Raw genomic sequence first — 13,851 nt, 5'->3', positions numbered from 1 at the left:
ACACTTGTCAGGTATGTGGGGATTCCTTCTGGGTATGGATTGGAGCAAAAGGTCCTTAAAGTCCTGTCCCCCAACTCTTAAATTCTGTGATTCTAGGAATCTACATGAGAATTTCCAATGCATATCAGAATGGGAAGGGAGGAGCCGTAGGTAGAAGAAAGGTTCTACTCAAGGGTGATCAAGGAGATCCCAGATACAAACTACACTGAACAAGGACTGTCTTAAAAGTAAAACATGCTGGGTTCCAAAGACCCAAATCCTCTGTTCTGTCTTTAGGTGGAGCTGGAATTGATGAGGATGGGATCTAGACCCCAAAAAGGAAAAACCCTGGACTTTCGCACTGGCCACATCTCTGGCATTAGCCTCAGGCTATAATCCCATCAACTGGCCTTTCCTTGTGGCTACACCCAATCTCGGTTACCCTTAACCTAGCCTGGCCCTCCTTTGCCTTACCTCCCTATGGTCCCTGGCCATTTCCCACCCTTAATCCTAACTAGGCTCCATTTTCCTCTGGACATGTGGTCCAGGTCCCTGGCATTCTGTGTGCCCCAGCTTACTGGCCACTCCCATCCAGATCTCCTTAGACCCCTCCCCCAGTTACCCCAAACTACTTGGCCACTCCTAGATCCCTCCCAGTCTTTCTGTATATAAGGTCCATCTTGTCTCCATTAAGATGCTTAGCTTCTTCAAATCTAGCCACTGCTTAGATTCTTACAATCTAGCCAATAGCTCACTAACATTCAGACTCCTTAAGAGTCTGACCAATATAACAGATGTTTTAATAAACCTTGTCTTTGGCTGAAAGAAGGCTTGGGTCGAATTCTTTCGGGCAGGACTCGCACGTTGTAATTTTGGGGTCCCAGCACCCCTGAACCCCTAAACCTCAACAGAATCTGGCAGTTCTCTGGTGTCTCCTTGTTTCAAACACCAGGCCAGGAACCCAGTGACAGGATAATAGCCTGGTATCTGTGGAGCGAAGTTATGCTCAGCATTCTTTTCAAATATGACCTTTGTATGAAATATCCTGAGTTTCAAGTGCAACAGGAGCAATTTTGCTACAGTGTGTTATTGTGGAAAGAGGGATGATTTGGAAATCAGAAGCCCTGGGTTTGAATTCTGGCTCTACCACTTACTAGCTGGAAACCAAAATGTCTCTAGTTCCTAGGCAGAAAAGTACCCGAATCATTTCTCTGTGGCCTGTCTTTGGTTTCAATTTTGCCCAATGTTAGGAGGATGGCATGGGGGAACTCCCTTGGAAGTACAACACTGGGATAGAAACCACTGAAATGTGTGGTGAAAATTTAATTTGGACGTGTTGGCTTGGTCTTCTAGTCCAAAAGTCCAGGGTGGGTAGATTCTCCTATATTGGGGTACCCCAAAAGTCTTCATGCAATTTTAATCTATTAAGAGTTTACTGTATAGAGACTTTTGGGAAATTCTATACATTATGATGTAATATTGAATGACATTCCTGGATGTATAATCCAAATAGAACTTATTTAAAGCAAACACAAGGTGTAACCAACCAAACATACTATTAGAGCATTTCGTATGGCCTATAGTAAAACTGTGGTCAACAAGTATAATATTTTCATATTACATTTATTAAGGCTTTGACTACTGACCTTTTACACACACACATACATACATACATACACATATATATATATATTATTATTACTTAGCTTTTTCCTGTTTAAAGCAAGAAAATATTTTCATGCATTTCCCTTTACCTTTGTATAATCTTTTTTTTTTTTAAACTCCCAACCATGATTTTATTTGGATAATTTCTTATGGTGGGATTTTCCAATTTTTAAAATATTACTTTAACTTTCTTCACAAACTATAGTTTAAATGACTTTCATTTAGTCCCCAAAGGCATGGGAGTTGTCTTTAATATTACTGAGAACAATCTATGTCTGAAACATATGTGCCGTAGCCAACTTCTTACCTAATGGTACTTAAGGTTATGTAAACATCATTATAAATTATTTAACCATAAATATTTCATTAAAGCTAACACACCACAGCTTTTAGCTCATAATGCCCACATTTGCCTTAAGACAATGCCATTCAGAACTAACCTCCCCCTAAAACTATATCATGATGCTATACAATTGTTCAAGATTCAGCTTTTGCATTTCTCCCAAAGAAATGCCAAGCCTTGTTTACTCTGATCACCAGTTGGTAGTCTGATCTTGAGGAACTTGGTTGATTGAAGTCATTTTTCTTAACTAGATCTGCCAGTGGAACTTGCAGACAATTAATTTGGACCATATGATGATCCTCTCTTAGCTTATGATCTTTCTGAGCTCTAGGCCATATAGGTGAAAAGAGTTGGTCTCTTGAAGAACATTTGTCCTCCATGCCATTTGCCAATGAAATGAGCATTGGCTACTTCGAAGACAAGTTAGCCCCTCTGAGGCTAGGAAATAATCTCTTTTTGGCACGATAGAGGCTCTCACCATGGCAGTCCAATGGCTCCTCCATGCTACAAAGAGGACACCACGCTGACTCTTTGGCCCATACAAAGAAGGGCAAACAAGAAGAAGCAAAGAGAGATTGATGATTCCCTCCCACCCACCCTAGTTGATGTAACCAGAGGACCATTTGTAACAGCTCCATCCCAGTTCCCTTGGATCCATGATCTCCCCACTTACACTCAGAAATGCAAAGGACTTTCTGGTTTTGGCATCCAAGCAGCATTCTAGCCTGTGACACACCCATAGGTTTCTGGGAGGCAGTATGGTATAGTGGAAAGACCAGGAATTAGGAGACCTGAGTTGGAGACCCAGTTTAGCTCCTAACTAGCCATGTGACCTTGAGCAAGTCACTTTACCTCTCTGAGCCTCAGTTTCCTTATCTGTAAAATAAAAGCGTAGGGGTAGAAGACCTCTAGGGTCCCGTCCAGCTCTAAGATCCTATATTCCTGTGGTCCAATGTGCTCTAACAACAAGCAAAAAGGCAGCTCTTTTAGACTCCCTACAAGCAGGTTAGTGATGTGCTGTTGGGAATTAAATTAATGCACAGTGTATCTAAATCAACAATTATCAAGCTTGTCAGTTATTGCACGATCTAGATTCAGCTGACTAGGGGAAAAGGCCCAACATGGTCAGGTTGTCTCCCATCTGACTCAACTCTTTCTGAAAAGGAAGGAAAGTCTCAAGTGCTAACACACTTTCCTTCCTACCTAACCACCCACCCATCATCCTTCCATCCAAGGAGGGGGGGAGGCAGTGCGTCCATTGGTGTCACTTGGATGTCCAGCTACTCCTTTCAACTGAAACCTTGACATTGCTGAAAAATAATCAAACAACTCTTTTGGGCCAATGATTGAAAATCTCTCAGCAAAGGAACATATTTTGTCCTTGAAATGTCAGCAAAAGAGAGTGTCATGTTCATTCCATTCAAAGAAAGGCTGGATTTTGAGTTTTGGTTGGAGGAAAATACTGTGCAGTGTTTTGGGTCAGATTAACAGGGTACTGCTCGTGGGGAAAATAAAACTCAGTTGGGTGTTGGTATCGAAGACGGTGATGTGTTTAAGGAGCACTGAAACTATTTCCTCATGTGGAGAGCATCTTGAAATTTGGTGCTTGTATACCGGGCATGAAAGCCTTTCTTGTTGATGGTGTCGTCTGTGTGAAAGCGGATCATCAGTGAATCCCCTGCAGAGTAGATTTCTTCTAAAGGCTGAGAAAAGAAGAAAGAATAACAAGCATTTAAATAAGCTGAAAAATAACACCAGGCATTTATAAAGTTTCAAGGTTTTCAAAGCACTTCGTACACATTCTTACATGTGATCACAACAACCTATGAGGGAGGGACTACTTCCATTATTAGCTCCATTTTACAGATGAGGAAACTAAGAAGAGAGATTAAGTGACTTGATCATGGTTATGCAGCTACTAAGTGTCAGAGGCAGGATTTGAATCCAGTTTCCACCTAATTCTAAGTCTAGGGCTCCACCATACTCCACCATGATAGATAAATAGATAGAGGGGCAGGCAGGCCGATACATACATGCATGCATACATATATACATGGATAGATGGATGAACAGATACATGGATTGATGGATGGATGGATGGATATATAGATAGACAGATATATATGTATATATGTAGATAGAGAAATAGACACATGCATAAATAGATACATAGATCAGTGATTGAACATTAAGACTTATTATGTGCCAGACACTGTGTTAGGTTCTTAGAATACAAACACAAACAAGCTAAACAGTCCTTACCTACAAGGAGCTTACATTCTAATGGAGACCAGACAGCACATAAAAAGGGGAAGGGAAAGAGGTTGGGAAATGACTTCAGGGCCTGGAATTCAGCAAGATATGGCAAAAGCTTACCTATCAGAGCTAAGGGAAAAGACTAGGTGGGGAGAAGTTGAAGGTGATATAACTAAAGCTTTCAACAAGGCTTCTATTCTCACCATCCTACTAAAACTCTTTTCTCAATGGCTGCTAATCAGCAAATCCAGTGACTTTGTTTTTTTATGTAGTTTTTATTTCTCTGAATATCTCTGCAGCATCCGACACTTTTAGGTTTGCAAAGACTAGAATTAATGCAATGGGGAAAGTAATGAAGGAAAGAGATGTGAATGAGATTGTGGAGTTTGAACAGATAGGACTTGCCATAGTAAAGAGTTTAAGAGCAGAGGGGGTGAATGATGGAAGCGTGCATGTGCACTAGGTAAGACAATTGGTCAAAGTGCCGGGGAATGGAGCAGATGGGGAAGAGATGAGATAAGAAGACCTGTCAGGAGGTTGTTGCCCTGGTCCAGGTGAGATTCCACAGGCAGAAAAGTCCAAAGGATTGAGAGTCAGGGTGGTATAGTGCTGAAACATGGAGTGCTAAACCAGGAGTCCAAAGGATTTGAGTTCAAATATTGTCTCTGACACTATGGCACTTAACCTCTCTAAATCTCAGTTCTCTGTCTTTAAAAGGAAGGGGTTGGACCACAGGGCCTCTAAGGTCCCTTCTCATTCAAAAGCTCTGATCCAGATGTTCCTTGTGGTTTACCAAAAGCAGCAGAGCCAGTCCTTGAATAGCATTTGGCCATGCTTTTATGTAAGAACTTCACTAAAGTCAGGGTGACTAGTGGGCAAGTTAGAAGCAAAGGCTTTCCTGCAGTGGCTTAGCCAGGCCGCTATATATGTGCATACACACATATGTGTGCATGTGTGCATGCATGTGTGCGCGCACATATGTATGTGTGTCTAGGAGGGCATTGCCAAAGCAGCTTTTGTTCATCAGAATGTTTCAATGAAACATGGAAGGAGCAAAGCCTTGGAGTGAAAGCCAACATAGCAGGTTCCAACTCTGAAGGAAGAAGAACAAAGTGAAGTTATAATTGTGAAGATGTCTGAAAACTTAGTCAAAAAAAAAAGAAAGAAAGAATTATGAGAAAACACCTCTCTTCTCTGAGGAAGAAGCAGCGATAAGGGGCAGAGGGAGTGGAAAACTGTACGTAATGTCAGGTTTTTTCAACGTATTGATCAACTTTGTTTATTTTTTTAATTCTTCCTTTTTTACTGCTTTATTTTTAAAAATTCTTTATCATAATGGATGGCTTTCTGGAAGGAAGAGAGTAGAGATACAAGAGGAAATCTAGGTGATGTAAAAACAAAAGACACTGATAAAAGTAAATCTGTTTTAAAAATCTGAAAAAGTGTGAATTAAGCCTGCTACCTTCTATACCTCTATCTGGAGTTGGAACTAGGGTGAGGCACCTGGTTTTCTCTTCTGTTTTGTTTCTTTTTTTGGACCAGACCTGTGATTCCACTAATGTAGAGAACTCTCACTGAGGACATTTCCTCTAAGAATGCAGATCTGAACCTATGCCATTATTTAAGAGTCTCAGAAGGGCTTCTTAACCTGGAGTCTCCAAACTCGTGCTTTTTTTTTTTAAATGGTTTGATGACCGTATTTCAATATAATTGGCTTCCTTTATAACCCTACGTATTTTATTTAATAAACTTTAAAACATTCTAAGAAAAGGCTTCCATGGGCTTCACCAGATTGTCCATGACAGAAAAAGGGCTATGAAATCTTGTCTTAGAGAATTAGCTGCACGGGGCTAAGGAGATTAAGAGATTTGCCCAGGGTCACACAGCTAGCCTACAGCAGAGGTGGGGTTCCATCCCAGTCTTCTAGACTCCAAGGCCATCTCTTTACCCACTATTCCTTTTTTCTGGATCCAACTCATTTTATTTTTGGTGCTTTGAAACATTTTACAATGTGGGAACTACCTCCTTTCAGTTTTGCATCATTTGTAAATTCGATAAGCATAATTCCATACCATAATCCAAATCATCAATAATATACGTAAGAACATAGCACAGGATGTCTCAGTCATAGTTTGAAGCCTTCTGCCCACTATTCTACACTGCCTCTCAGGTAGCAAGCACCTAATTAGTGAGAATAATTAGCTAAAATTGTAAGATAATTAAAACTAACTACCAGATGGCAACTTCTTCACTATACCCCTCTCCCCTCAGTGGTTGTACTGAATCTCCTTTCCAAACTGGTCCTGGCCTGTTCCTTCCCCGGCAACCATCTCTCAGAGACCATTCTAAAGAGCAATTTTCTTCCAATTCCCCTTTACACACACACTTGGGATTTATGTCTCAAACTCTCCAAGGTCTCTCTTTGAGATTTTGCTCCTCTCTCCTCTTGTCCCCACCATGACTTTTACCTTAAAAGGTTGACTTGTATCTACCATTTGTGCTTGCCCCAAGCATCAGATTTGATGTAGGCGTTAGAATTACTAGCTACAACTCTACCTAGCTCTTCTTCTATATAACCAGTCCAATTAGCTACATGTGTAAATAATACTTTGCCAAGAAAGTGTCAATTTGCTCACAAATATTTCAAGTCTGAATTTTATAATAAACTCATTCACCAGACTTAGATTTGCAGCTGATGCTAGAAGCAAGATCACCATCTAGTGGCAACTGGTATAAACTGCAAAGACCCATTCCCTGGAATTTCGGGTCCTAAAGGACCATATAGGAACACAGATCTAGAACTGGAAGGATTCTTAACAGGATGCTTTCATTTCACAAATAAAGAAACAGAAGCCAAGAATGGTGAGTTGATTTGTCCAGGGTCATTCAGGGAGTTAGTGGGAAAACTAGGATTTGTCCCAGGTCTTCTGAGTCCAAATCTAATATCTTTCCATTGCACTGGATCTCTCTACTTTGTAAAAGCCATGTGACATAACATAATAGAGCTTGGATGTGCCCTTGGCAAATGTCTGAAAGAGGCTCTGACTGGGTTTCTATCATGTAAGTAAATAACCCAACCCTGGGACACCATTTTCCCTGCTGTGTGACCAAAGGCTCAAACTCTGCAGTCTTAAATAGACTCCTGCCCTGACAAAGGACTCAGCCTTGCATCCAAACCACCCAGAAACATAGAGTAGCAGAGTCGGAAGGGACCTCAGCACTCATCTAGACTTGCCTATACCCCCCCCCCCAAAAGGATCCATACAAGTGATTGTCCAGTCTGTGCTGGAAGACTTCTCTAGTGGAGGTGCAAATTGAAATATACATTTTGTGACATGGCCAATGAGGGAATCAGTTTTGCTTGACTACAAATATTTGTCACAAGGGTTTTTTTTTTAATATATATTTTTAATGGGGTAAGAGAGTTGGGAGGGAGAGAAAATAGATTTTTGTTCATTTGAAAAATTAAATTAAATTCTAAAAATAAATAAAGGCATAGGATCATAGACTAAAGTTGGAAGGATTTCGGGAGTCATGAAGTTTAGCCCCTTTGTTTAACAGATGAGAAGTCTGAGGCACAGAGATGTTAAATGACTCACCCAAGGTCAGGAAGCTAGTAAGCTAGTAAGTTTCTGAGACAACATTTAAACTCCAATGCCTCTACTTTTGGACAACTGTAATCGTTAAAAAGTATAAATTTTCCTCCTTGAAATTTCTGGAGCGCTCCTGCTTCTGGACTCTTGGTTCAAACAGTTGCAAACTGCTCTCCAAATTCACAGCTCCAACAGTATCATTCTAGGTCTGTGTTCCTGCAGTCCTTACAATTGCCATTACTTTTTTTTATGTCTTTGCCAACACTATTGGGTGTGTGGTGGAACCTCAGACTTGTTTTTATTTGCATTTCTCTAATTATTGCTCATTTAGATCATTTCCTTTTCATATTCCTATGTCAAACTATAAGGCTCATTCGTCTTCTACACAATAACTCTTCAAACACTTTGAGAGACCTACCGTATTTCCCATCCTCATCCCTCCCCCCTCCCCAGTCTGCTCTTCTTTATGATAAACAAAAAAAGTTCCTACAAATAAATCAGTCTTCATATGTCATGGACTCAAGGCCCCTCACCATCCTCCAAGCTTTCTTCTGAATGCTCTCCAACTTATCCATGTCATTCCTCAACTGTGTTGCCCAGAAGTCTAACCCAACTATTTTCTCTTCCCCCAGGAATTCAGGCTTTAGACACACTATTCCTCTACCTCAGTAGTACAATAGGAAGTGCTATCACCCACATCTTGGCCTGGAGAACCCAAGAGTCACTGTCCTTTTATTTCCTGTTTCTCTCTTGAATAGAATTGTCTGCGTTAATCAGTTGTTTATACTCTTGTAATAAATGTTTTTTACTTATGTCTGAACAAAGTCTGTTTATGTTAAGGAGTATGGCCAAAGGCAGAGGTAAATAAACTTGGTCTTAAAGGCGATAAAATAAATGGCCCACTTTACCTAAAAAAAAAAAAAAAGCAAAATAAAACAAAACAAAACAAAACAAAAAACCCATGCTCTCCCTAGGAATAGAGCCACACCAAGAACAATAATAATATTCTTTACTTCATGTACTACAGAATGAGAAAAATTTAAAGAATATTTACTGAGACCAATGCACATGGTCAACATCCAGTCTTGATACTCAAAACCTGACACTGTCTAAATTCTTGTACTAGTTTCCATCTCATGGCTCTAGTTTCAAGTGAATTTTACTTCCGATAGTCTTCTATTTGCCTAAGATAATTGAATTAAATTGCCATCAATCTGCACTAAATCCATCTGCCTCCCAAAATGCCAATCCAAATTCTTCTCCAATGCTGTTACCCTGCCACTGGCCAGGGGATGCTCTGGCTCAGAACTTTCATGTCTGAGACTTACCCCAGAGCCGCAGAACCTGCCCAGTCGGGGTGCTGTACTGTCGTAGCCATCAAAGGCCTCCATGTAGTCATACCCACAGTCTGCTTCCTCTTCGACTTCAAATGTCTGGAATATTATTTCCACACCATAGCCATCCTCTGCTGCAATCACCCAGTCACAATGAGACTGCCCAGAATAATTGTTGTCACCAAACTGGGCATGGGAATAGAGATCCTTGGTCTGGACTTCTGCCTTCAGCTGGCCACCACACTCTGGAGTAAAGATACAACCCATTATGATTCATTATGATTCTCGTCCCTGTTTAGCCTTAGACCCTCTCCTGAGTTATAGCCAACAGTAAAGGTAGATCAATGAAGGAATGGGATCTGCCTCAAAGAGATCAAAGAAAGAAGAGAAGGACCCATACACAAAAATATTCACAGCAGCTCTAACTGTGAAAGAGAAGAAATGGAACTTAAAAGGGTACCCATCAATTAGGTGATGGGTAAACAAATTATGGCATGTAAATTAAATGGGATATTATCATGCTGTTAAGAAATGAGGAATGGGAAAATTATATGAAACCTGGGTAGATTTGTAGAAACATGCAGATTGAAGTGAGCAGAACCAGGCAAACAATTTATATAATAATAACAACATTGTAAAGATAAACAATCTTGAAAGATTTTAAGACTCTGGTCAATGCAATGAGTGACCATGATTCCGGAGGACTGACAATTAAAGCATGCTACCCACCACCCAATGGAGAGATGTTGAGCTCAAGGGGCAAATTGAGACATCTATTTTGTGACAAAGACAATGTAGGAATTAGTTTTGCTTGACTATAAATATTTGTTACAAGGTTTTTAAAAAATTTATTTTTTAATGGGGTAAGAGGGTTGGGAGGGAGAGAAAATAGATTTTTGTTCATTGAAAAGAATTAAATTAAATTCTAAAACTGAATAAAGGCATGGGATCATAGACTAAAGTTGGAAGGAATCTTGGAAGCCATTAAGTTTAGCCCCCTTGTTTAACAGATGAGGAGTCTGAGGCACAGAGATGTTAACTGATTAGCCCAAGGTCAGGGAGCTAATAAGTTAGTAAGTTTCTGAGGCAACATTCAAACTCCAATACCCTATCTGCTGTGTAAACTTCTCATTTTATAGCTGAGGAAACTGAGACCCAGAGAGATTAAGGTATTCACTAAGGGTCATTCTTGATGACCAGGCGTGACCAAGATAGGTCATTCAATTTAGACAGAGTTGTAAAGAAACAATAAGTAATAGTTATTAAGTGTCTGAGTTTGGATTTAAACCTAAGGCTTCCTGAATCCAAGACAAGAACAGAAGTGTTCAAATGATTATTTTCTAGGATTTGTGGATGGACCACTCAGGGGGATGGTGGGACTGTGAGGCTGAAATTGAGCTGAGGAGGTGGTTGGAGTAGAAGAAGGCTGAGAGAGTGGTGGCATAATCAGGAAGTTTAATGTTGTCTGTCCCATAAAGACAGCTGATAACCCAGTGTACCTGTGCTATGACTTGCTTGGAAACCTTTCCTCTGCACTGAAGCATCAGAATAGAATCTGAGAAACATCCTGTTTGTAGAAGCCACCACAGGCTCCGGTTTCTTGCTGCCACAGAAACGGCCGAGGATCGGGGACTTGCTGTTGGGTCCATCATACAGCTCCAGGTGATCATAAGCACATTCCTGGTGCTGCTCAATCTCAAATTCATTGAAAGTCTATGAGACAGAAAAGAAGAAGCCAGGGAAAGGTAAGGTCACCTCCAAAAGCTTGAGCCCAGAGGTCCAACATGTGACCACCACTTGTTTACTTCACTTTTGTAGTGTCTGGAGAGTGGGAGGGAGAAGCAATGGCCTCCCAGCCCTGGGCTCTTGGCCTAACATCGTGGGAAAAAGCCCAACTTATTTTGGGTAAGTAGCTCACCCCCATAGGTCATTCAGTTTAGACAGAGTGGTAAAGAAACAAGCAAGAGAGGAATCAATAGCCATTTATTAAACAGTTACAGTATATCAGGTACCATGCTAGGCACTGGGAATAGAAAGATATAAATGACCAATCCCTGTCTCCAAGGAGATTATACCACAATACAACGCTACTGTTCTCTTTCAATGGATAGTCCCCCAAAGCCTATATCCCAGAGTGATGGATTACCTCCCAGAAACAGAAAAAGAAAATCCCTCCTGCTATAGGCTACTAGACAAATTTAACAAGATAGATGAGTCACTCTTTTCCCCTACTGCCCTCCTCAAGAATCATAAAAAAATCAGGTTACATAACAGACACCAGGCAAATTGCTAGAGATTGTCCTCCAAGATATCCTAACAAACCCTATCTGTGGGACCCACAGGAGACGGGCCATGATGAGGATGGGAGATGATAAAGAGTATATTAGATTGAAGAGGCATAGGGAGAAAACTGGGAATTAGGGTAGAGCAAGGGAGGAAAAGAAAGGAGGAGCCACTGATAAAGGAATAGAAAGATGATAGAGGAAGCATTCAGACCAAGAAGTAGTAGGAGACTGATCAGTGTCGCTAGGAGAATCAACAAGGCTAGAGGATGGGGAAAGGAGCAGGTCAGAGCGGGCATTCGAGGAATGTCAAACAGAGAAACGGGGAAGAAGAGGAGGTAGAGAAGGAAACAGGGAGGTGGTTATCCAGGACCTCTGATCTCGGTTAGCAGGAGACAGAACCAGTTTCCACACATACCTAGTAGAGACAAAACAGTGGGGACCATCATTAATGAATTTCAGTAATGGAAAAACATCTGTAAAGTCACAGAATCACAGTATTTCAGCACTGGAAGGGGCTTGAGTAGCTACCTAGTCCAATTATAACTGAAGAAGAATCCCATTAATCCCCTCATGTTTGTGGACTTCAGCATAATCTGAGGGTGAGATCCATTCACAGGAGACTAGCTAAAAAAAGACACAAGGAGATTTCTTAAATTCTATCCTCCTGCAGATCATTTTAATTCAGATTATTATAGGTTTTAGCAAACTAGTGACTACATGCTAAGGCCTCTGAGTAGCAGCTTGGCTCTCTCCCTGTTTAGCATCAACAGGGAACTGTACATAGTAGAAGTTTATGGAGAAGATCAAGGTGGCGTGAGGTTAGGTTCCGTCAGTAGCCCTCCAAATATCCCTGGCTAGCAGATAGACTATACTCATCAAGTGAAACTGAGAAATGCCAGTATCTATGGCTCTAAATCCATCTATAACTCCAAGTCCATATGGTGGAAAGGATCTAAGACTTGGGCTTGAATTCCACTTTTGATTCTTACTAACTGTATGACCATGGGCAAGTCACAGCCTCTCCCAACTTCATTTTCCTCCTCTACAAAATGGAATAATAATAGCACCTACACCACCAGATTGTTGCAAGGATCAAATGAAGCAATTATGTATGTTAGGTGCTTTGCAAACTTTAAAGTGCTATAAGAATCAAATATCATTATCATCATCAATGATAATAATAATAATAATAATAATAATGCCTGATTCCTTGAACTCTTGCTGACTTTATGTCCTCTAGCCCTTGGATCTGAGGACTCCTAAAATGCCATTAGGTAACTCCAAACCTAGGACATGCTTCCTGCTACTCCTTCAGCCTCATACAACATCGCACTTCCTTCTGGCCCCTCACCACCAAGTCATGACTATCCCTGATGGCGCCACCTACATCATGTTGATCTACCAACATCAATCTCCCTCCATCAAGGGCCCCTGCCCAAAGGGAACAACAGTACATGAAGGCTGATTATATTTAGCTAGCACATATCCACTTCTATTAAACTTTCTAAAGAGAACCTGGGAAAGACAGTGCAAGTCTTCTGCCTTCCTTCTGGTCCATCTGCCCCAAAATCCAATATGGCATAGGGTCTTAGACTTGGAGTCAGGAGTAACCAGGGTTCAGATCCTACAGCTGACATTTAACAGTCCTTGAAAAACTTGGTGCTCCCTGAGCCTCAGTTTCTTCATCTAATTTTAAAAAATGAGAACAGTAACATTTGTACCACTTACCTCAGAGGGTTATTGTGAGGAACACACTTTGTAGTCATGTTTATTCACTTATTTTTCATTATTTCATTATATATGTTTATTCATCATCATTATTATTATATGGTGCTTTAAAGTTTGCCAAATGCTTGCTTCATAACAAGGTAGGCAGTGTTAAGTGTTATTATTCCCACTTTACACTGAAGGAAATCTCTGAGTGGTTCAATGACTTACCCATGATCCCAACAGCTAGTAAGTGTTGCAGTGGGATTTGAACTAAGGTCTCCAGACTCCGAGTCTATAAAAGCTATTCTCACTGATATTATGGACAAGGTTATTAAGCATTCTTCAAGCTGTTAGATTCCTATGGCAGTCAAATAGCGTTTATTATGTACTTACTATGTGCCAGGCACTGTGCTAAGTGCTGGGGATACAAAAAGAGGAGCTTGCAATCTAACATACAAATAAATATATACAAAGCAAGCTAGATAAAGGATAAATAGGAAATAATTAAGAGAAGGAAAGCACTAGAATTAAGAAGAATTGGGAAAGGCTTCCTATAGAACATAGGGTTTTAGTTGGTACTTAAAGGAAGCTGGTAGGCAAAGATGGGGAGAGAGAGAATTCCAGTCATGGGGAACGGCCAGAGAAAATACCCAGAGCCAAGAGATGGAGTGTCTTGTTTATGGAAC

General features: G+C 40.7%; 1 protein-coding gene across 1 annotated transcript in view; it reads right to left on the bottom strand.

The window, feature by feature from the left end:
* Positions 1–3,350: 3,350 nt before the first annotated feature.
* TLL2 (tolloid like 2) overlaps positions 3,351–13,851 on the bottom strand; it is a 161,407-nt gene continuing 150,906 nt past the window's right edge. The window contains exons 19-21 of the mRNA XM_027860758.1: positions 10,670–10,883; positions 9,165–9,415; positions 3,351–3,690 (exon numbers count right to left, since the gene is read on the bottom strand). Of these exons, the coding sequence (XP_027716559.1) occupies positions 3,556–3,690; positions 9,165–9,415; positions 10,670–10,883 (600 nt within the window). The 3' untranslated portion in view covers positions 3,351–3,555. The remainder of the gene's footprint in view (positions 3,691–9,164; positions 9,416–10,669; positions 10,884–13,851) is intronic.

The sequence above is a fragment of the Vombatus ursinus genome, unplaced genomic scaffold, assembly GCF_900497805.2.
Source record: "Vombatus ursinus unplaced genomic scaffold, bare-nosed wombat genome assembly UNPS02000749.1, whole genome shotgun sequence".
NCBI lineage: Eukaryota > Metazoa > Chordata > Mammalia > Diprotodontia > Vombatidae > Vombatus > Vombatus ursinus.
The sequence above is the reverse complement of the archived record's forward strand: the minus strand, read 5'-3'. Positions and strand labels throughout refer to the sequence as shown.